At 28.4% G+C, this 24,900-nt stretch overlaps 1 protein-coding gene and 1 long non-coding RNA gene across 6 annotated transcripts; one reads left to right on the forward strand and one right to left on the reverse strand.

Moving 5' to 3' along the window:
• Window positions 1–93: 93 nt before the first annotated feature.
• On the forward strand, window positions 94–24,886 carry LOC118064122 (rhotekin-2-like). 5 transcript variants are annotated; one of them, XM_035078540.1, is made up of 9 exons: window positions 1,991–2,222; window positions 2,892–3,387; window positions 22,209–22,399; window positions 22,603–22,812; window positions 22,988–23,167; window positions 23,288–23,382; window positions 23,470–23,684; window positions 23,794–24,064; window positions 24,191–24,886. In XM_035078540.1, exons 2-9 carry the CDS (start codon window positions 3,091–3,093, stop codon window positions 24,391–24,393), a joined length of 1,662 nt encoding a protein of 553 aa, XP_034934431.1. In that variant the 5' UTR covers window positions 1,991–2,222; window positions 2,892–3,090; the 3' UTR covers window positions 24,394–24,886. The 5 variants fall into 5 exon arrangements, with proteins under 5 accessions (XP_034934433.1, XP_034934431.1, XP_034934430.1 ...); XM_035078542.1 differs by lacking the exons at window positions 1,991–2,222; window positions 2,892–3,387 and adding an exon at window positions 94–240 and having other exon boundaries at window positions 24,191–24,882; XM_035078539.1 differs by having other exon boundaries at window positions 1,991–3,387.
• Window positions 11,163–12,125, reverse strand: LOC118064126 (uncharacterized). Its single transcript, XR_004690027.1, has 3 exons — window positions 11,631–12,125; window positions 11,394–11,563; window positions 11,163–11,275 (listed from the first exon to the last, which is right to left on the reverse strand). It is a non-coding gene; the product is annotated as an uncharacterized lncRNA (long non-coding RNA).
• Window positions 24,887–24,900: the final 14 nt, after the last annotated feature.

Raw genomic sequence — 24,900 nt, forward strand, 5'->3', positions numbered from 1 at the left:
TGAAGTGTACTAATTACTCAGACCTGTTTTATCTACAGAGAAAGCTTGTTGATAATTGCGCTATTGCTTTTATCGATGAAATTTTGTGTTAAAATGGCTCCTCACCGAAGAAGCTTGAGATTGTCGCGAAAAGTTTCAAATGAAAATTCTCAAAAAGAAAATAATTATTTAAGACGTTTGAGTGATTATCATTCACGAGTGACAAGAAGAGAAACCATTCGACATGAACGCAAGCAACCGGTGAGTCATGATAAACCATAAATCTGTTATTAACTTAAGCGTAGGTCGCTAACCTGTTGATATACAAAACCGTTTGTAACGTTTTAAAATTTTTATGCCTTTTATATACAATCTGCGATTTAAATCAATTAGCTGGACACCAATGGTGATTTAATTCGGAAAATCTTTGTTTCATACTTGTGAATAGCTAATTTGTGTGCTAATCCAATTTTATTGGGGTGAACTACCTGTTTATTGTTGTGAATGTCAGTTAAATTCCTAAATACCTGGCCTACATCCGGCTTATTGAATGTTCGTTAATCCTTGCCATTCATGTTGTATATTCCGAGCATTTCGGTGAGCTCTATTGTTTAATTTGGAATTAAATGTTTTTTTGATTATTATTTTCATATTGTTTCATTCGTTATAGAGATTTGTTTGAAATTTAAATAAACAAATCTTATGGAGAATAATGTTTACTCCATTGTTAAATATTTTCAATTTCAAAACATTGTTACAAAAAAATTTATGTTATGAATAAAAGTAAAAAAAATAGATCATTGCAAACAATTTTTATTATTTTTTTTTATGTAATTATAAGATTTATAATCGTTTATTTATTCTCAATATCATTTTCAATGACGTTTTTTATAATATTCATCATTACTAATTACCTGATGGAAAATTATAAATAGACAATTAGTTTCAAACAAAAAATTTTCTTTAATAAATGAATACATGAATAAATAACTAGAGTATATTAAAATAAACCCTGAAAGTAATTTTTTCAACCTATATTTACAAAAAAAAATTTGTATTTAATGTAAATGAGGGGTAATTAATTAATAATCAATAAACTCTATTTACAAGAAATTGAATAAAAAAAAACTTGGAAAATACTACTTTTTATTAAATACAAATATTTATATAATAATAGTTAGGTTTTAATCGTAGTAAAATATTATATGTTAATATATGAAAGATGGAATATATTTTCCTTGTCTTATATAAATTATTGTATTATATATTCAATTGAATAACTTACTATGTGAACTACCAAGCTTTCAGTTATACAATTTGATAATCATCACTTTTTACTCAAAAAAAAATTCCACGTCAATTTCTATGAAGTAACTCATTATTATTCAATTATGCATATTTTCAAATAATTTTTAATAAATCCACCTATAAAAAATAAATTATTCTTTCAATAGATAAAATGTTGTTGAAGGGCAAATTCTTAAATGCATATTACATATTGGTAAACACTATGAAGTTATCAAAAAGCCAGCTGAGTTTTTAATAACCACCAAATTAAATCAGAATAAAAAATCAATTTTCAAGAAATTTTTTTTTTCTTCTTCAATTAACAAGATTCTTAATTATAATCAAATTTTTATTACAACGAACTCCAATTAGAAGCCTGGAATCTTTAATTTTTTTATAATTACCCAGTTTTTTTTTGCAAAAATTAAATTCCATTCCTACATCGTTTTCAATTTATTTTTTCATCACAAAAATTAATTATTCATAACTTTCGAAGGGTATAGTAGATAGCAACCTAAGACCTGCATTTATCAAGTCAAATGATGATCAAGAAATTAAATTCATACATGTATGCATATACAAACTTTCTCCATCTTTCTCTTGATTAGTTGATGCTTGTTTTTGATTCTCCCTCTCTGCAGCAGTATAAACAGTCCCGCTCTTTCGCTTCAGTTAGGTAGCCCTCCTCTCAATATACTTGTGGTACTTACTAACGCGCTCGTCATTATCAGTGTTCTTTCGATCGTTGCCAAGTTTACGTGTTCAGTGACATTTTACTTAAGACTACATAATTAATATTACCATAAATACCTTGTAAATTTCAATATCACCCAACTTGGTCTCTTTTTGACTTTCTAAAGTTCACATTAGTACAACAAGATAATATAATAAGTCTGATCAAACTTTGGCTTCTCATAACACTTGGTAATTTTCATCATTGAACTAGATCAACTTTAGTAAGTGAACTCTTTTAAAAAAACGGTTGAACAAACGGTTGACTAAGTATTTGTTAATCTATTAATATATGCATGTTGAAATTGTTTTCTTTGTGGTGACCGACTTTAACAGCTGAATAAGTTGTAACGAGGTCTACCACGTGCTCGAGTATTTAATGCAGGGACAAGAGGACATAAGTGTCATTCCATTTTCTCACTTTCACAAAACACTTGACAGATACTTCTACTAACATTCAGAAGCAGTCATTAAATAGCATTAGAAATAGTAAAAAATTCATTACTAACAATTAGATGAATATATTATAATTGTATTCTAGTATCAATGTAGGCTAATCTTGACTATGATACTGACGACTTACGACAAATCCAGTAATTCAATTTACATGTTAGGATCGATAAGAGAGAATATTAGTGAGTAAATACAGGTTGGTAGTTGCAGATTTAAATGATTTATATCTATCCTTGAATATAGTCAGTGATCTGTAGAGCTCAAGATTAATTAAATGGTTGATTAATTAAAAAATATCGAGCCAAGTTGGTTTAGGAATGTGAACAGAATGTAAATCATACTATCAGCTATCCTGATATCCGGTGGATTGCAAAAGAAAGTCTTAACAAGATGATTAGTATTCCAAGTCTGAACTAGGTTAACAGGGTTTTTATTCCAAGTTTTAGAACATCAGGATCAGTTTGAGTTCACGAATCTTAAATGCAGCTGACGGGAGCATATGCTCTTGATGATTAATCTAGTACTTAAAATAGTTCAAACTGGATAATGTCGTTTTAAGAAGTGAATTTGATAAAAACTTGTTAAAACTTTGGTTGTTTATTTGATAATTATCGTTGTGACCTTCTGGTGAATGTGATCATGTATAAGATACGGTTATATGTTGTTCCTGAACAAGAAGAAAGTACTGAAGATGATGAGTTAGATGATCTTAATGTTTTACCAATTATGCAACGAAGAAATTCAAGACGTCCTGGTGCCATAAGAGTTAATGTTATTCAAAAAAATCGAAAGTCGAGTTCTATTACGGCTAAGAAGAAGATTGTTAAAGTCACAGATGAGAATGATGACACAAGAGGGATTTCGGATAATAGTGATCGTGATGTTAAGTCGGCCAAGTTGATTATGCTTCGTAAGAATAAATTTAATGGTTATGAGGTGAGTTATCTAATTTATTGGTAAACAACCCATTCAGAGATTTTTTTATAATTTAACAATAGACAAGGAAATTAAATCAACAAAAATTTTCAATTGTTGGCAAAAAAATAAAACAATTCATATCAAAATAATTATGATATCATTCCACTTTTCATTGTTTTAAAAACTTTTCGTGCATAAGCAAAATAATTTTTCTGCAATGTAGAACACAATGGTTATACATTTTTTTTTTTGCAAAATCAAACAACCTAATTTCGAAAACTATTTTAATTGTTTTAAAAGTGATATTTATTATCTGCTGGTCTGTTTATTCTATTCCACATTTTTCTATAGCTGTGATCAATATCTTATTATGATAATTGAACATTAATGCGATTACAACGCATTTGTGGTAATTAGATCAAAGAGTTCTATTTAAATCGTTGAATAAATAGATCAAAGCATGTATTGCTAGTAATTGAGTTATGAACAAATTGGATAGCAAGTAGAATGATAAAATCTACAACAGTTTAGTGCAAACATAAACTTGTATAATTACCTTCAATACAGGAAATAGAAATAACGGAAAATAATTAATATTAATCACCTTAATGAGTAAAATTAAAAAAGGATAGTGTACAGTTTAAGCACATCATTTTATCAGACTGGGTAGATTAGAATACGAAATATATTTATCACTATTACACAGCAAAATATTGTTCATTATAAAGTGAATCTTAGAATTATGGTTCCATATCTTGGATCATTTTTTATGCTTTATAAGAAATTTATTATGTTCATTAGGTTGAATAAAATTGTACATTTATATCTTATCCTTAATTTATAAATATAATTCAGTTATCCTAGTCGTATAATATCGTTTTATTACTTTATATAACATTTTGATATCGAATTAATTTTATTTTTGATCATAGAAAATTATCATTGCTGTTTTATTTATTTATTAGGCTATATCTCGACCACTTATTACTCATTTGATTATTGAAAATAGTTTGATTTATAATTGCAAAATTATGATTTACATTTAATGTACTAAAATTAAATTATTTTAGTGCTTAGATCATAAAGTTGGAATAGACGTTCTAATTATTGATGTTATTTTAATTATTTAAACAGTATAACATGAGTGCTTCTATAAATTATTTGTTATTTATGGAATAATAGAAAATTTATTTCTAGTCCATTTAATGAACCATAAAGTAGAGAATAGCATAAATCTATTGGCTTTTACTTCCAATATAAATTTACCCTTTTTTAAATGATATCAAAATGTGTAATTTGTAATAATACTAGAAAATTTATTGGTTCTACCAACAAATATTTTATTTCAGTTATAAAAGAAAATATTACTCCAATCAAATGTAACATGAAAATAAGACCCAATTATATTAATGATATATTTTGAAATGATTTTTTAAATATCATCAAAATTCTAATTTTAATAAGATATACAACTGTTGATCAATTTAATTGATATCATTGTTTGGAAAATATTTTTATCTATAAATTAATTTGAATGAAATACTTTTATCTTCTAATAATCAATCAAATCATCATCATTAAATCTAATAACACTATTATTTTCTGCTAGCAATATTTTCAGTTAATTCACTCGTGTTGATTATGAAAGAAAGAAGACTTTTTTGCCAAAGATAATCATTTATTGTTACTGACGTGATTACCTCTAATAAAACTATTTCCTGTGGCTAATGTACTTCTAATTGTGTTGTAAATTTCACAAAATTGCTTTTTCCGTGTTCAATTGGATTATCATCCAATCATAATGTCAGGGTGTCAATTTCATATGATGGATAACTTTCTTAATGCCATTGTTCACTCAATAAGTAATCAACGGAACGTTGAAATACCGGTTACCACTCCCAACCACGAATTCATTTCTATATACATACTTTGTTAAAACCCAACGAAGGTGACTGTCGTGTTCGAAAAATAGTTTTATAATTATATAACAAAGCCAGGTCGAAAATAGTTTATTTTGAATTGCAAACATTGAATATAAAAAAATGTCTGGCTGGTTATGTAAATATTACTTATAATATTAAACACACCATTACTTGTCGACGATGATGGGAAGATGAAACTCCTTTCAATGTAAAATAATGATGAAGAAACCAAGTACAAGAGGTCGATCGTTATTCTGCTCAAGGCAAATACCACCTGTCGATTACAACACGAAATGTCAACTGTGTATACATGTCTCCAAGTAAATATGTTACAACAATTTTAACATGTTAGATTGTTACAGAATACATGTAGATTTAATTTGTAGAGACTACAACAGAAGCTACTTCAATGGCACGCAATTAAATCAGTGTAATCATACGGCCCATGCTGAAATTGTAAATACACCTATACACTAGACAATCATTGTTTGATCTTCGAGCCCGCCTCTAATTACGATCTAATTGGTTATAGAATATAATTAATTACTAATGTAATTCAATTGATGTAATTATACCAATACAGCAATGACTTCTGGGTCATTATTGAATTTTTCCTTGGGGATATATCAAGTGTATTACAAAAGAATTTAGAGTAAATTATTTTATCTTGAAATACAGGTGTGGATGAAAAAATGTTGACTAGGTTTGGAGGTTGAATTTTTATGCTAATGTAGATTTACTGTAAAATTAAAGTCAGTTATGTAAATAATTATTTTCGTAATGGTTGTGCCGTTATAGTATAGCCTGAAAACATTAAATAAGAAGTATTGAAAAAAATCAAGAATAGTACAAAAAGATCTTATACGTAGTAAATTGTTCTTAGAAGGTACGTTTATTATAACGGCATTGAATTGGTAAGAAATAATTTGTTATAAAATAGAAAAAAAAAACAATTCTTCTTTGAAATGATTAAAATTTTATTTTTCTGAATTAAAATTTCAACCTTTTTTTTAATGTTTGAATATTTCCAAAATCAACAATGACGAAAATATTATTTTAATTAATTATCTCATTAATAGATATTATCATAAAACTTAATGATATCGTGGCTGTTAATGTAAGAATGATAATTCTCCTCCATTTGAAAGTATTTAACATTTTTTTTACATATTAACACCTGGTCTAGAAAATAACTATATTATTTTTCACACCTTTGTATTATATAAAATACCTTATAAACACATACCTAAGTGTATTTTACACTATCTATTTTTCAAGCTACGCGGAAATTTAGTTAGCATAATCATCGTATCAAATTAATTCAATTTTATTTTTCTAATCATTTTTATTGAAATGAAAATAATTATCCCTAAAATTTACATTTTTTTCATTCCAGAAATACTTTATAAGAGATTTTATGTACTAATTTATCTGAAATTGTGCTGTCGTCTTTCATCAACTTTTACCGACAAAGTAAATTGTCGAAAAAATTCCTTTCGATTTTTTTTCCGGACATTTAAAAACTTCCGTAATCACGGAATGTCTTGATGTAACTCAGTGATGACGTAATATTCTGCGTGAAACATATCACCGGCATCATCATTGTAATTTGAAAATTTCGACGTCGAGTTATTGAAATTCACTTTGTATTTCATGTAAAAAAAAACGATTATAACATAATGACCGACCGACAGCATAATATTCTCTCGTCATGTGTAAGGAGTATAATAAAATCATTACAGAAGGTATTTTTCCAACGTGGACCGCATAATCAAAAGATACAAAAAGAAAAGATTTTTTTTTCATCGTCACGTAATTTGAAGTGCGAAATGCACATTAATTGTTTTTAAAATCTTTTTATTCAGACAATATTTATTTTAATGAATTCAAATTTCGATTTTTAATGACTCAGGTAATCTACAAATCCACGTGCATTGAATAAAATTTATGAATATTTAAATGAATCTAATTAAAATTAAAATCTTAACGATACTGAATCATTTCTATCAATAACAGAATTTTAAATTTAATAAATATTTAATTAAATTGCAATATGACAATTATAAATAAAATAAATAATTAAAAAAATTTAATCAATTGATGCTTTTAGTGATAATTATTTGCGAATTCTTTGAAATTTCTCCAATTTAAATTGTGAAAATAAATTCGTTTTAAAACATAAATGTTTCAGCAAACTTTTTTATCATAAAAATTAACTTCAAGTTTAACTTCACTTGTGGAATTTAATTCCAGAACAAGACTTCAGTAAAAAACAAAAAATCAGATCACGTGAGAATTAATATTAATCAGCATTACAAAAGTACAACAATTAACTCTAAAGTACGGAATAAGAATTTATATTTTGACTTGCAATTTTCATTCAAGTGAAACATAATAGAACTATACATTTAGGAATCTACTGTCCAATAAACCTGTCTGAAACTTCTATGCTGTAAAATAACCCTCGAGCGAGAGAAGAAAGCACATCTCTCAACGACCGGTTCTGCGTCGAAAGTGAAAACTTGCTGCCGCTTCATTTAGATAGAAGGACCGTGTATACAGGAACAAATGTGAATTCATGAAATTGCCGCAGGTACATTATACCTAACTGATGTAAAATAACTATATAGCTTCATTCATCTAAGTCTTGCAAAGGCAGGACAGGTTTAGCTCAATAGATATGTAATTTTATCAAATTAACATTCTTTTTTTTCCCCTCTTCTATCACTTTCTCTTCTATCTTATAAATAATTTTTTTTCTACCAATTCCAGGAATCGTACTCACTTACAAACACCTGAGTACATTTATTTTATGTTGAATTAAATTGCAATTAACTTGAGATGCGTCAATGAACTTTTAACTCATTGATTATATTTCTGATGTGGCAATTACCATCGATACTTGGTTTTGTAATTTTATTTCACAATATTAAATAAATGCGTGGATCGTCTTATAACTTACATGAAAATTTTTATAAGGAGATCTACACGTAGAAAATATTTTTTTTATTTGATCATCCTCATTATCTCATGATCTAACTTTTATTTTATTCCATCGATTGAATGGACCCATATATAATTGGAAAAGAGTTTAAGAATCGGCAGACTTTGTAATGGTGACATGAATAATTTTTCAGTGGTTGCTAAACAACTTTGCGTAGACAATGGGTATTTTTAACATACTTAAACAATATCTTCAATATTTCCCACACACACATATGTTTCTGGATAGTGCTTAGTAATCATCGCCCTTGTGCTTCCACGATTTAATAAATTTATTTGATCATCGTCCAATTACGAAATTCCGAGGAAATTTTAACTCGTTAAAATCTGAGTAAATTGTAGGAAAATATACTTGAACAAAGAAAAAATATTGGAATTTAAATATGCAGCGTTCCTATCGTTATGAACTTTCTCAATGGGTATAGAAATGGATAAGAATCATCACTAAAGTTGGGAAACTTTTTTTGAATTGATTTATAATGAGAGTTGATTTTTTCAAAACATGTTTATTTAAGATATTTTTTCTATATTAAGTAGATTAAAGTTTTTATTATTAAATTATAAAAATTGATTACTTTTTATTTTGTAGTTTGAAGAAAAGTGATTAATAGATTTTTGAATAAAAATTAAAATTTGAAAGAATTTTAAAACATTTTGATTAAAAATTTTTTATCAATCACTGTCACTTTACAATTAACTGCAAAAAAGTGAACACGATAATGAATCAAAAAATACTTTATTACACTATATAACTTTTTTCAATTACAAATTTCTGAGTTTGAGTGACAGAATTAACTTTTAATATTTTTTTTTGATAAAGATAAATTTAATTATTATAGCTCACAAAAACTTTCTCACAATTAAAAACCCAAAATTTTCTAGAACAAAATTTAAAAAACAATTCATTACTTTTTACTTTGACAAAAAAAGGTGGTTTTATTTTCCTATTTTTCACATTTCTTTTCATCATCAAGCGTATATTTATTTAGGACTTTAGCCTCTGGTCATACTCAACTTGGTCTAGGTGAAAATATGCATTATATCATTCTGGTGTTTGTTGCTGGAAACATTCACAAATATAATCCAAACAAAATTCTGCGTCACTCAGAAAGACTGAATGAATTTAATATATTTTTTGGAATTTACATAACGCCATGTATATTCATAGTTATCTTACAAAATAGATCAAAATTGGAATCGACCCAGACTCGCATCATTAGTTTCTCCATAATTACATAGGGTGTATCATGACACGATCATCAAGTCTAAGGAGAGCAACATCTCCACTGAATCGTAACGCCATATCCGTAGTCATGTATTGCATTTCCTGAAGTTTCTGGGTTATAACCACATTTATACTCTTGTGCACAATCCAATAGACAACTTGGTAATCAAGCCAACATTGAGAGAAAAAGATAAAAATGTAGAGAAGTAGGTTTATGAGTTTATGTTTGAAAACAATCCGTTACTCTTATCATCGCATTCAAGTGTTACAAACCTGATACTGTTCATTACTTTCTTATAGTAGATAATGAGTAATGACTTTGGTTAATAGCTGTAAAGTTTAGTGAGTTGGCAAAAAATCATTTAGCATTAGCAAACCTACTTATTATCAGCAAGGCATAATCATAAGTAGCATGCCATTTTTTTCAGATTGAAAGTCATTTTAATATTTAAAGAATATTCTCAATCAAATAATAAATGTGTTTTAAAAACTTTTTCTTCTTCTAAACAAGTTTTTTTCCATAGATTTTTATTCTTAGAATAGTTTCACTGATAATTCAAGATCAAGTCAACAAAATTTCATTGATAAACAAGTATTATTGTAGATATTGGATTTTGATTATAAGAATTAATTTTTACTCAATTTGTAACTGAGTAGTACTATCAATTTTTTGCTATCTTTATAATTAGAAAAATGTACCGGAATTAAATTTTTCTATTCACAAACAATAAATTTGTTCTGAATTACAGTTTATAGATAGGAGAGACTGGGGCCGGTTGTGACAACCTACCCATGTCACAACTGGCCCCAGTCTCCTCCAATCATGGTGGAATTTTTTTTCATAATATTTTCAATATGGTAATAAAAAAAATTCTAATATCAAATTCGCCATATGTAAACATTATATTTTCATGTTTATAAAATTCCACTGATTTTTTTTTATCGCTGAAAATTTATTGTTTGGATTGATATGACTCGTATAAAATGAAAGAATTTTATATGCAAATGATATTGCTCAGGGAAATTGATTATTTTTTTATGTATCTCTATTGTTAGGCTTTTTAATGGAATTTTATATGAATTTATTCGTTTTGAGATTATTTCAGTCGTAAAGTATTGTACAATAAAAGGGTTGCTTATTTTATTTTGTTGAATCTGAATCATTTTTTTTAGAGATCGTGGATTTTCCAAAATTCGATAACCTCATAAAATTTTCAATAGACGAACAAACTCAAGATACTCTCAATAGTTTATCTTGTGGACGACATAGAACCATTCTTAAGTCATTTTCGGTATATTCTATTAGTTTGCATAATAAGTTAAAGTTATATTAAATTCAATCAGGAGTCGAATGATACTGAAGAGTAAAATATAAAAAGACTCAGTGAATTAAAATATCAGTTCGAGACATCTCTCCTTCTTCAAAAAAAATTATAGTGGTAAAAAAACTTGTATTTATTAATATTGTATAATCTCAAAATATTTTATTATTTTTAATATATTTGTTCATTAATTTAGATTTACATATTCATAGGAAGATCATATTTTTAAATCCTAAATACAATTTTTTGTAACGATTTATCACTAAAATATTTTAATTAAGGATATTTCAATTTTGTCAATGAGATATCTTTTTACAAACTGTTCTAATTGCTAAGTGTAACTTCCCCTTTAAATTTTCAAATTATTATTACCTATCTCAAGGGTACTCTACATCTAAATTTTTTATTAATGAAAAGTTGATAAATTATGCAATCTAAAAAAATGTTTCGAATAATTAATTTACTTTTTTATTTTTTTATTTGTGATAGCCAATTTTAGAAACATACTGTCAAAATGATGTTTATATTCCAAGCAAAAAATTAAATATTCACCTTGATCATTGACTTTTTCCTCCAACTCGTAAATTCCAAATATTAATCTAATTTTACATTTAACTCCTGACAACCAGTTGTACTTGAACTTACTGTGTTCCAAACACTTGAACATACTATTCAAGTTTTTCCAGTTTAATATTTACTGTCCTATCAATTAGAAAATTCATCTGTAAATAAATTAAGTATGAATCAGAATCTAGTTTAATAAATATATTTAAGAAGATTTCTCCTCACCTATTAAGATCGAAAGTTTCAGTCTATATTAGTTTTCTTGATCAAATGCCATTTAATCACTCAGCAGATTTCTACATTCAATAGAAAATTCTTATTTTAAATAGAGAGAACGATGATTGATCACTTGAAAAAACTTGGAAATCTTATTAATGAAACTGCATGAGTCTTATAACCGTGATAGAAAAGCTACGTCCGGCATTACCGTATTTGCATAAACGGTTATTCAACGGTGCAGTCATCTAAAGAGTTGATTTGAATCGCTAATAAATTTCATATTGACAGTCTGTAATGTAATCTTGCATCAAATTTATTAAGCCATCATTCCAATCAATCGATCGTGATTGTAATTCAGTCAGAAGGTTCATTGGTGCTTCTGATGTTCTTTCATTCGAGTATTTACACTTTCACTTTCAGATTACTTGTTTATCGTTGGTCGAACATGTCGATAAACTACATTGCCATTCGATGGAGTTTCATTCACTGAAGAAACCTGTATTCATGCTCCAATACTTGGAAGCAACAAAGTAAAGAATAAAATATATTTTATTTAATAAACTCGTAATTATTGAATTTAAAAAAAAAAGATATTCTTTAGAAATATTTTTAAATGGTCTAGATAATTAAAGTAATTTGTCAGGAATATTTTTTTTTATTTTGTAAAAAGATTTTCATTTATATTAATTATCCTAATTTTGAAAAATGTATATGAAATGAAAAGCAGATGATATCTATTCTATAAAGCAGTGTAATTATCACCAAGCATAATACGAAATGCTGTCTTTATTAAAGTCTTTAAAAGAAGCAGCCAGACACCACTCGAGACGCTTGACAATTTTATGTCTTTATATTTTTTTTTACAACCCTTTTTAGAATAGGTCTCACGTCTATGAACTTCCTGGCGGTATTCAACGCCTCTTTCATCAGGTTTTTTTTTTCATACTCCTGTGAAAAATCGTTCTTTCTTTTAACACAGCTTTTCATTCCTAGGTGAAATAGATTTTCCCTCATATGAAAGGAATGGTTTCAGCTGTTCATTTTCACTCTCATTTACATTTCTTTGCTTTTGATTTAGAAAAAGGTGGTTTTATATTTTTGTTCACTTTGTACAAAGTATTTTCACAAATCAGATGTTGAATTCACATTTCAAATAATCAGATTTAATCATTTATTTCATTCTCCTTTGATTTCTGCAAATTAAATATTTTTTTCAACGATATTTGGATTGTGAATAATAAATATAACTACGTGGGCAGAAAAGTGTGGGCACTCCCGGATATTCATTGCCACCGGACACGAGATTACGTTTCACTTTTTGCCTGCTATCAACGACATTTCAATCGAAAGACTGATGGATTTTAAAACGTTACCGTAACTCGCCCACGGTTGTATATTAAATTATCAAAGTTGATTGCGACTCTTAAATAATCGCAATAAATGAATAAAATATATTACAATGATTTTTATCTTGCTTTTATGAGAAATAATATTATATATTTTATGATATGTAGATTACTGGGAATGACATAATTGTGTTTATTCAGAACTTTTTAAACATATGTTAGTGATATTTTTTTTCTAGTCACATTGACCTGAAAGTATCATTTTATTAAAAGAATATCCGGCAAAAAATATGCTTTCTAAATTTAAGGGGACGAACCCGGAATCCCTCTCATACATCCTGTGTCGTCGAGGATAGCATCCTGTCGACTGCTCTCGAGTTGAGAGATCCGCCCGCTTCCTATCCAATTCCATTTATGTATCAATACATCTGGATGCAGTCGATTTATGATTTTTCTGATTGCATAGAGGGGTATGTTGTGATGGGCTAGTGAGATTAAAAATTGACTTGGAAAATAAATTATTTTTTTAATAGTTTCCAAGAAAGTTTTTATTGTTTCTGTTGATTTATTTGCCGAACAAAACCTTCTATTGGTCAATAAATTATTATTTTGTCAAATCATCTTGAAATAAATAGTGTTGTGTTGGTTGTTTACAAAATATTCCATTATTGGAGCAGAAAAAAATTCTTTATCTAAGAATTATTATTTCGCAGAGGATGTAAAAAATATATTCAATTAGTGTAAAATTGATAACCTTGAAAAACGACATTCGATAAAAAAAAAAGCATGTGGGTAAAAATAATAATTCTAATATGTAGGATGATAACATGCTATTTTAAAAAGAGATGAAAATAATTTTTATTTCGAAAGATTGGAATTTAAATTTAAATAGCATTCACTTCTATACTAATCTGTGAAATATTTTGCAATAATCTGCCATCAAAAAGAATTGATTAATCACTAGTTATCGTGAATTAAAGATTATTAATTATTGAGTTTAAAAAATAAGCAATTAATTTGATTGGGTGGGAAATAAAAGTTGGGAATTCTAGGTCGATATTTAAATATGTCATAATAAAAAAAAATTATTTTCTTTCTTAAAAATAATATGAAGCAGAGAAAACGAAAAAAAATAATTGAAATAAACTGCAATACAAGTAGAGTATTTCACCATATAATAATGGAGTCTATTGCAGCTATAAAAAATCTGCTGATTTTTACAGACAAAAGAATGTCTAACGCTCCAAACCATAACTACTAGGAGTGTATATATGTACATTAAAAGCAGTTGTTTCTTATGTTACACCGGGGGCACGTGCGTAATTCTGAGGCATAAAGTACCTCTGCAGCAGGCTGTTGTGGTTCAGGTTCTATACTCCTATCCTTTGGGGTCTATATGGTGTGGTTTATATCTGCATAAGACCCTCCGACCCTGAAACCATTTTCCCCCTCTTCCCATACAGACTCGAATTGTTCGAGGGGCACAGACTGCGACATCGTCATTATTCACAGTTCGCATACGTCTCCTACAAGCGTTGGTTTTAACATTAGTTTGTTCTTCTTTTTTGCTGATCCAAGTACTGATTACGTTTGACTTGATTACACTACATATTTTTTTCCTTATCTTTTCATCTTTATTTTCACACTGTTATCATCACAGTTGTCTAACACTTGAAATCCATGATAACATGAATTACATATTTATTTTTTAATTTTCTATTTCAAAAACTAATTAGCAGATAGTGGTAAAATGTGCCAATTCAAGTGTTCTGGTGCTTAAGACCAACGTGGTGACGAAGGAGGAAACAGAGAGGGAGAAAGTGCGATAATAAGATTGCAAGAAGGGGAAGCGATGCCACACAGTCTAACACAGTCGGGTTAAGTCTGCTATAAGAAACTGAGAAACATCTGAGTAATGTTTGAAAATGCAAGGGATGAGTCATTGTGAAATAAGTAAATTTTTAAAAAATTATCTCACTTTCAAATCTTTGTCAAAAAATATCAGTAGTTTACTGACAACCACATACATACGTACTTACATTAACACATCTGTCTGTAGTAAACGACTGAAACCTTCTTCTTGCGATCTATAAATATATTGGTCGAATGGGAAAGGGAAAGGGAAAGAGGACTAGTGAACGCTGCAATAAGCATTCGAGCGTCTAGAGTTCGTGGGAAGAGTTTGAAACGCGGCAACTAGTGACCGTCTTTTATTCGTTTCTCATTTTTATCCTCAGTGTTACATCAGTCAGGACAAAGTAATATGTGAGAATATTATCTAAGTGATAAAAACAAACGTGAATAAATGCAATTATTGAGCTTGTGAAATTGATTACAGTGAAGAGAAGATGAATTATCTAAAAATTTCGTTTCGGGAGTTGATGAACTTGGGAAGAGAAGAGTTTGTTTGCACGTGAGATACCTGTTTCCCCCTTCAATTCTCTCTGAGACTGACGTCATCTCTAATTCACCTTGTCGCGAGAAGCGAGGGACAACGCGTGCAAGATCGAAACATTCGATAGGTCATTCTTGCAGACTTTCTGAGATTGTACTTAGTGCCAGTTTACTTCCTTTACCGTTCACTCGAAACCTGCTCTTTTGTGTTTCCCATCATTGATTGTGACAACAAACTATACACAAATACATTCAGTGAATTTTATTATTTTTATTCAATTATAATTCATGAGTTATTATTGCTATTTTTTCCATTTTAAATACCAGTGTTTTTGAAATGGATTCATGTTTTCCTCCTCTTGCTGCACTGAGTCTACGAGACTCGAAGAAGTCCTCAACAATGACTGTAAAAAATCGCCTCAGCAGTGGTGATAACTCCCTACTGAATGAAAAACCGCCAAATCCTGGAACAATTGAAATACTCCAAGATTTAGATCTATATTATATACGTCAAATTGCTCATAATTTAAAGGTAATATCAAGTTTACTTTTAAAATATACAAATAGTGTTCATTATCAGCCAGTGTTTTTATGATTGTCGTCAAGTGATAACACTAAATGTGGTTGGTTATTTCTGTGTATGAGTTTCCTCATGTTATTTTTATTATAAATAATTTTCCTCCTTCTATAATTAATTGGTCATCATTAGATAGATGTTTAAAAGAATGATAACTTCTAGAAAAAATTATGTCATGAGTTTTTTCCATTTGATTGTGAGCTAAAATTGTTTGATTCAGTAGACTGACTAAGAACCACCGGCTAGGTCTCTCAACTCGATAGATCACGCATTGAATTTTAATTGTCGATGAACACATTCAATTGTGAGACAACTTGAATGACCTTGGCTATCTAAGTATCATGAGTAATAATCCAAAAATTTACACTGAGAGTTATTTGCTTTTCTTTCTGTTATTATTTTCTTCTTATTACTATTTTTGTTTTTTATGATCAGCTTGAAGAAATAAATTCTATCTGTTGAATATATTTTTTCCAATGTTGTTGGTTTATAGCATTTTCTCTTGGGTTTGATATAATACAAATGGAATCACACATACGATTAATAGTTAATTGTGACCTGCACTCCCACGTACAATATTCTCTCTTTTTAACACAAAATAACCCATTCATCTGTCATATGTTTAATTTACTCACTCGAGCTTCAATTGATTTTTCTGACATTTATTTCAATTCACTTTTTACGTTGGTAAAGTTTTCATTTTCTGGGGAGATTTAGTGAAAATGGTGAATAGAATTCTTAGGTTTCTGGAAGAAAAATGTGTTTTTCCTGTTGAAAATAAATCTTTTAAAAATAGATTATTTCTGGTTTTGAAGAAATAGACATTCTAAAGGATGGCTTAAAAATACTTTTTTCATTATTACTAAAATCAATTGATCGTTTAAACAACAAATTAAATGTTTAATAAAAAAAATATATACTTTTTTTATTAATTTTTTTTATTATTTAATAGGGAATTATATGTTATTAATCAAAAGTAAATGATCCCGCATACAGGTTTTAATTAAACCTTCATCTATTTCCATTAATAATTAACTATGAAGATGATTTTTTCTGTAATAAATTGGTTTTAAATTAAATGCTAAAAAGGTATGCCTCTTTCTAATTAAAAAAAATTGAATTAACATGAAGAAAAAAATGCATTTAAATATAAAATTCAAAGTAAACAATAAATTTTCATTCATAAACTAATTCATTATTTTTAGCTGCTTAAAAATAAATGTCTATTTATTGAAAAAATTTTTTTTTTAGTACACAATACAAAAAAGTAAAGTAATGTTTATTTATTTATTAGTACAAACATGTAAATATTCTCATTATTGTTACTTCCTGTGATATTTAACTGCACTTAATTACTTTTTGCGTTTTCATATCTCCATTTGGTTACATTTGTATAAGTTTGCCGGCACGTAAACATACTTCACTTTAATCCCCAACCAGTAAAGCGTGTTGTAACGAGAGTTACGAGCTTATGTGGCCACGCATCCCGTTACGTAATTACGTTTAATGCACGACCATATACCTCCAATGCGTCAAGTCTCGCAAGCAACCTGATAGCTTTTCTCATCTGCAGTTTAAGAAGCTTATATATATTGGGATTGGGATTAAACTCCACTTCTGACGCTTACGAAGCTCACTAGATACGATGTAACAAATTTAAAATAGGCGTGAACGTGCATTTACGCTTATCTTTTAAATTATTCACATATTTTACGCTGTCTGAATGATTATCGTTATACTAGAAATTAACTGTGTTTCTTCAGATTATTACAATAATTTTTTATTTAATATTTTTATGATATAATTTGTTATTAAATCCCTTTTATAGAGTCTGCTCTTTCTTACTTCTTTGTTTAATTATTTCTTTCTCTTGTGATTTCTTCATTTAGTTGCTTCCTTTTGTTTCATTCTGTTCCATGCTCATTTCCATTATTTATGCATTCGTGGACATTTCTATATTAGGACCTACTGTTGAGAGTGGTTCTGGACAAAAAAAATACGCACAACAATCCTAAATTAAGTATTACAACATCACCAAGGCATGTAAACAAGTTGAAAAGGACAAAATATTTTTTAAAGTTTTTTTTTTGCAGTGTAGCGAAGGAGAATAATTCCAAAAAATTTATATTATTTTTATTTTTATTTCAAAGATTTTTTTCTGCAATTAAACAACCGCAAAAATCTTTTAATCCTTCGCAAAAAGATTTTGTGTATTTTTATTCTTAAAATTCACTTCAAAAACAAATAACTAATAATATTTTTTTTTATGAATAATATTACTAACATTTTATATAGATTTATTTTTTATGCTTGCAAAAATCATGTTCATTATTCATTTACTTTATTGCGAATTATCGTTGATCTATTTTATTAAAAAATTTTCTCATACCAATTATCCAATGTCATACTGCATAATATCATATAAGTTATTATGCATGATATATTTTCTGGGTCGACAGGAAGATTATTTCGGACGAGGGCATACAAAGTGCATACATCTTCAGTGCTACCTTCTTCATCTAATTTTTACTCTTTTATTTAACAACACCTAAATGAGCAGCTTGAAAGCAATAAAGTATTATTTATCATGATATTTTTTTCTCGATTATCACAAAGTCTTTATTGAAATTCAGCACACAATGAATGAATGGCATAATAAAGGAGTAAACATATGACGTGATTCATCTAAAAGCATTTTTAAATTGGATCCCGATTTAAGTTCATTAAATCCAACAAGTGCAGTCACGCTGATTTGCATCGATCAGACCGCGAATTGACGCTTCTTTTTCTCTAATAATACCGCTGACGGCTTGTAAATTTATAGCAGAGCGTTGTCTTGTACTGCAGCAGTATACTACCGCGATGAGATTCGTTAAGGCTCATTATCATTGGTCATCAGAGGTCAAGTGTGTCAACCCCACGTCTTCAAGTGATGTCGACGTTCATACGCGAGGAAAACCCGTCGTATTACGAACATTAAACCTCCATATCAATCATCAGTTGTTCATTATTAGTCCATGTCATAAGAAGTTATACTATTAATAACACCAACGCACTTAAACTCAATCTGATTCAACAATATACTCATTACATTTATTCTCATTAAACATAAGATAATAAACGTCTTTTATCTAAAAGTCTATTTTGCAATTTTTCACTCCAGTTCATTTTTTATTGCATTTTATTACCTTTGTTTCCATTTTTTCTCTTTCATTTATCTATAAGAAATTTTTTTAAAACAATTATAGATGATCTAATTCAGCTTACAACCAGTTAATTACCCTGTAAATATTTATAGACAGTGCATACATATTTGAGTGCTTTGGATAATGTAATTGATATGAGTCTATCAGTCTAGAGTTTCTAATTGATTAGACCTAATAAGTTTTTGAAGTGATACTTTAATAAAATAAAGAAATAAGTTTAATTAATAATTGTTATAAAAAATTGGATAGACAATATTAAGAAAATATTTAATTGGTGTTTTAATGAATATTGTGTAAAATAAAGTTTATGTTCAAATTCAAGATGAAGAATTGAAATACATGTAGTTATAAATTTTGTTTGATTTGAATTGAAGCTTTAATTGACGTACTACATCTATATATGTAGACCTATGAAGGATTTACGCAAATATTTGAATAGCTGTAAATGATAAGATAACAGTAGTATTGATCGTACACGTGTATGGATAACTTGATTTGGTATTTAGAGATAATTGAACAATAATTATCATTTAATTAAGCAATAAAAAGATGATAGATAATTATAAAAAACTACATTATATTGCAACATTTAATTCAATTACTCCAATAACAAAATTCAAATTTACTCCGAAATACTAATTTATTCATTATATTCTCAAATTTTGTTTCCAAAAATAGCTTACAGATATTGATTTCTCAATACAGAAATTCAAGTATTCGCTTATATTTTTAAAGTTGGTAGTATTCAATTATTTGTTATTTATGTTACTGAAATGACATATATGACCTTTGTAGAAATATTTTTATTGCTGGAAAACTAGTGTTAGCTGTAAAAAATAACTTAAAAGTATCCTAAAAAATCATGATCCTTGAAAAAGTAAATAAATCCCAGAATATCCCAGAATTTTTATACTCCATAAAAAATAAACCAGCTCCAGTTTTATGACAAACCTCATGTAGGTAGATAGTGCGACCATGCGTTGTCTTAAAAAATAAATTTATCATCAACGTTGATGTTATTACACAATGAAATTGTATTGCAATACTAAATTCAAAGTTATTAACATCAATTTTGTTGATATATCACGTGGTTTACCATTGATATATCACCACAATAAATTTTCATTTAATATTATTTCCATAGCTATGCACCCGACCTGCACAATTTTGTAGCAGGCGCAGAATCGTATCACGGCGAACCTGCGATAAGAGGAGGGGGCATTATGGGTCGATATTTCTCGACGCCAAACCAACCCCTGACTCAACTTGCCGTCAAACATGAAACCGACACTGAACTTCAAATAAACGCATGAGTTCAGTCTCTCTGGCGATACTTTCGGGGTGACTTGTCTAGTATTTTTATATTTTTTTAATATTTTATATTCAACATGTTTTTGATAAAAAAAAAACGATTAATTTTTTTCATCTAGAGTTTAAGTAAAAAGTTAAATTGAATTTGAAAAAATTCATTTTCAATTCAAATACATAAAACCGAGGCTAAACGGAAGAAAAATCATCCTTCGTAAGATCAGAGTTGACCTTAAACTAACTTGATTGTTCTTCTGTCCAACTTCATCTCCTTTTTCATTCCTAAAACCCCAAAGTTTCGCTAAGAAACTGGTGTTCAGAAAGTGCTATTATCATCTTGGGCGTATTCTTTACTCGTAGTTTATATAAATATTATATGTATTATTTATGAAATAAAAGTTTTGGTTTAACATTTGGCTCGAAGATCATGACAACAACTCTAATACTTTCAAAACCTTCAAATAAGGTAAAGACTAAAAAAAATAAATAAATCATAATACTCAATGCATAATTGATTTGTTTTGATTTTCATTTTCTCAAATGATTTGTCAAGTGATTTATTCTAATAATTGAACAAATAAAAAATTATCTGTGATTATATCATATAGTCTACAAGTGGTTGTACTTTGTACCATACACATGAATCTCGCACAAACGTGCTGAATAATTTCAACCGACAATTGGCTTACGGCCATCAGCAAATTCACTCAGTATATTTTGGCTTTCTTCTTCCTTGACAATATGAGTTTATAGTCTTGCCAAAAATAGATCTCACGAAAATTCGCTTATCTTTCCTCAAACATATCTATTATTTAGTTAAACATTTTTTCTAGAAAACAAACAATATCAAAAATCTTTCCAAATTTTATTTTTCTCTTCAAAACAACAAACAAATACTTATTTACACCAAATTTATTTTTATCATCCAGAATTAAAACCATTTATTTACCAACAATTATTTTTTATTGAAGTGAAAATGTAAATTTAAATATTCAGAAACTGGTTTGCCATCAACTAACCCTTGACTTGATAATAAAATAAAAAATTAATAAGGAAAAAATGATTAAAAAAACTAGTAATTACTTTGAATTCTACCATTGTTCAAGAGTATCAAGTTTCATCATTTCAATACATTCAGAGTCAGTGTCCGTCGGCTATAGAATTATACATATATCTCTTCATAAAGCTGATGGAGTTACGGTGATGTTTAAAAGCAACATACAAGAAAAGATGGATACTTACCGCCTTGCGGCACTTTGGCCACACGCAGCCAAGAAGTAAACTATATCGACAACCAGTCTCTCTGTTAGCAAAGGTCTCCCTAAATGTGATGCTTCTTTGCGTGCACTGCCGGCTTTAATAAGAAATCCAAGAGATTTTTATCCTATTTCTCCTTTTTTATTTTACTCTATCACATCTCATGTATTCCTCTTTATTTTATCTCATTTTATTGTTCAATATTTCATTTATAAACTTAAAACTCGATGCAAAATAATGAAAAATAAACTGGCAAGATTTTACATTCTGGTAATATACCTTTGACATTTGTATTCTCTACATGGTTCAGGATGTGGTGAATGTTCAAAAGGAATTTTAATCATTTAAATGTTCAATATACATTAAACTAAGATATTATTAATATTCATCTTGATTTTCTGCATCTTAAATTGATTCAGACAATAAAATTTCTGTAAATATATTTTTAGAATGAGTTTAAATATAGATAATGAGTATGAATATTATTGTGTTTCAGGAATATGATTTGGAACAGAAAATTGAAGTGGAAATCAAGATGAGAGAAGGATCTGCAAGGCTTTTAGCAGCAGCCCGTCATCGAGCACAAAGTTTGGAAGCTGCTAGAGCTTTGCTGACATCTAATGAACGAATGCTGGCATACATGGCTGAGCTTCAACGCAGAAAGAAAGAACCAAACAATAAATCAAGGTAAAGAATGCAGCGTAACTTGGAACAAATCTTAAAATTCAATGATTTTTTGTTAGAAAATTTTAGACCATAACATTAATTTATTCAGGTCTACAATTTATCAGACTAAAACGCTGTAACATTTTTAAAAAAATTTCAAATATTTTTTGTTGACAAAGACAAGCTTTTTCTCTAAATTTTTTTATTCTTGTTTGGACTTTCAGTGTCTCTGGTAGCACAGCCAAAGTTTCACTATCGGAACTGAGAGTTCCTTTAATGTGGAGAGATTCAGATCACTTTAAGAATCGTGGGGATTACCGTAGATTTGCTGTATTTTGTTTGGCACGAGTTGGGACCGAAATACATGATACAGCTCTTCTTTGTCCTGTTGATCGGGCACATACAGACATCACATTCCCTGACATTTTACTCTTGTAAGTCTATTGATTTATTGATTGATTGAATAACATTACCATTTAATTATAATTGAATTCGATACTTTAGTTATATGATATTGCTTAGAATGTTATTTTATTTAATAAGTAGTGAACTATTAAAATTCAGGTTTTACCTCTGGATTATTTTTAATTTTAATATTATACATTTTAGTAATCATGTGCCAGCAGATTTTGAATTAACTCTCGAAATCTACAGCCATATTTTACAAGAAGATTTAAGTATAGCAAGTACTCCTCGACGTATTAAACGGACTATTCATTCGTCTATTTCTAAAACTGTAGGGAAAAAACTTGCAGCTTCACTTAGAGACGAATTAAATTCTGGAAAGTTGTAAGTATTATTTTATTTATTTACTTGAGTATTTTTTTGAAAATAATATTAATAATAAAAAAAGAATATTTAAACAAAATAGCATTTAAGTTAATATAAATTAATTTGGGTATATTTTAGAGGCCCACAATTTGAATTGATGGCATCAGCAAAGCTAACTTTAAATGATACTGATGAAAATATCCATACTCATGATCTCGTCATTAATAATTTAGGTAAAGCATTCAGTTGAAGTATTACTTCAAATTATTAAGACATTTAAGTATTATTTAATTAATTGTTATTTTATGCAAATTATACAGAAAATAAACATCATATGCTGCCATTGTTTGGCCACTTTTGCTGTCGACTAGCTGCCCAACTTGACTGCATGACTAAAGATGTTTATACTGGAAACATCAATATCAATGGTGCCAATTGTTGGGCTCGTCTCAGAAGTTTTAGTTTGAAAACTTGGGAGTCTCGTAAACTTGCAGAAGATGAACAAAACCCTTCTCTTACTATACCAATAAATCGAGTAAGTATTTATCAATGGTTGTCAATAGACAATTTATAGACGAATACTCATAATATTACTTTTTACAATAAAAGACCGTTTTCTTTAATAAAATTTTGTTTAATATTAGGAAACATCGATTCAATTGCCAAAATCATCACCTACAGAGATTCGAATATCAAATATCATTGAGGGATGTGAAAAAGTTGTAACAGTTAAGTTAGAGTCTAATGAAGAAGCTCAGAAATGGTTAAGACATTTGACGTGTCATGCTAAAGATCATTTAAGATGGAAGCATGCTGCAGAATCTATACAACAAGTACCTTACATCGAGAGTGCCAGAAATTCTTTCATCAGTAACAAAAGACAAGGATCTTTATATGACGAGACTCCATTGATAGGTTAATATTCTTTTTCGAAAAATAATAACAAGCTTTCAATTCAAATTTTGAAGACTAAATAAGAATAATTTAATTATGAATAATTAAATAAATTGTTTCCTCTATTTAATAATTCTATAATTACAGAATCAGTAAGACCAGAATATTCTTCGTCGAGACCAACAGTCCAAGAAATCTTTGGCCTCACTCCCAGTACAAGTCTCAGTAGCTGCAATTCAAATAGTCCACCAAGCTTACGCTCTCGATCATTAAGCACCAGCGGTACAAGTAAATTAAGTACAAGCACTCTCAAATCACACTGGCCGTTCTCCAATAAAAATCATGATTAAAAATGTTGATCTGATTAAATTACTTAAATCCCAGGTGTATTTAGAAGAAGTCATACACTTGAATTTCGTGCATAACATTGTACTATCAAGATTTTGTTGGTGGTATACAAATCAAATTATGATAGACTGATTACTGCAGAGATCAATAAGAGAAAAAAATCATTATATAAACCAAGAGTCCTGTAATTCAGTCATCTTTACATGCATTTTGTGTTTTTTTTTGAGACTGAATCTTGTAATCCGCCTGTAGAAAGTATAATTATATTTTTTGTTGAACACTATTGTCAAAAATTTCTATTGATAAATAGCTATAAATATTTTCTTTTATTCTTGCGGCAATAATAGAATACAAGCAATATTACAATAATATGATTTTTCTATAAAACCAAATGCAAAATATCGTCGCTATATAATTTTGTAAACCTTTATAAAAGAAAAATGATCTTGAGAAAAAAGGTACGATATTTTTGTATTCATTTGATACAAAAATTCATTGAAATCAATCAT

The sequence above is a fragment of the Chelonus insularis genome, unplaced genomic scaffold (assembly GCF_013357705.1).
Source record: "Chelonus insularis isolate UGA/USDA-ARS -01 unplaced genomic scaffold, ASM1335770v1 contig_160_pilon, whole genome shotgun sequence".
In the NCBI taxonomy this organism is placed as follows: domain Eukaryota; kingdom Metazoa; phylum Arthropoda; class Insecta; order Hymenoptera; family Braconidae; genus Chelonus; species Chelonus insularis.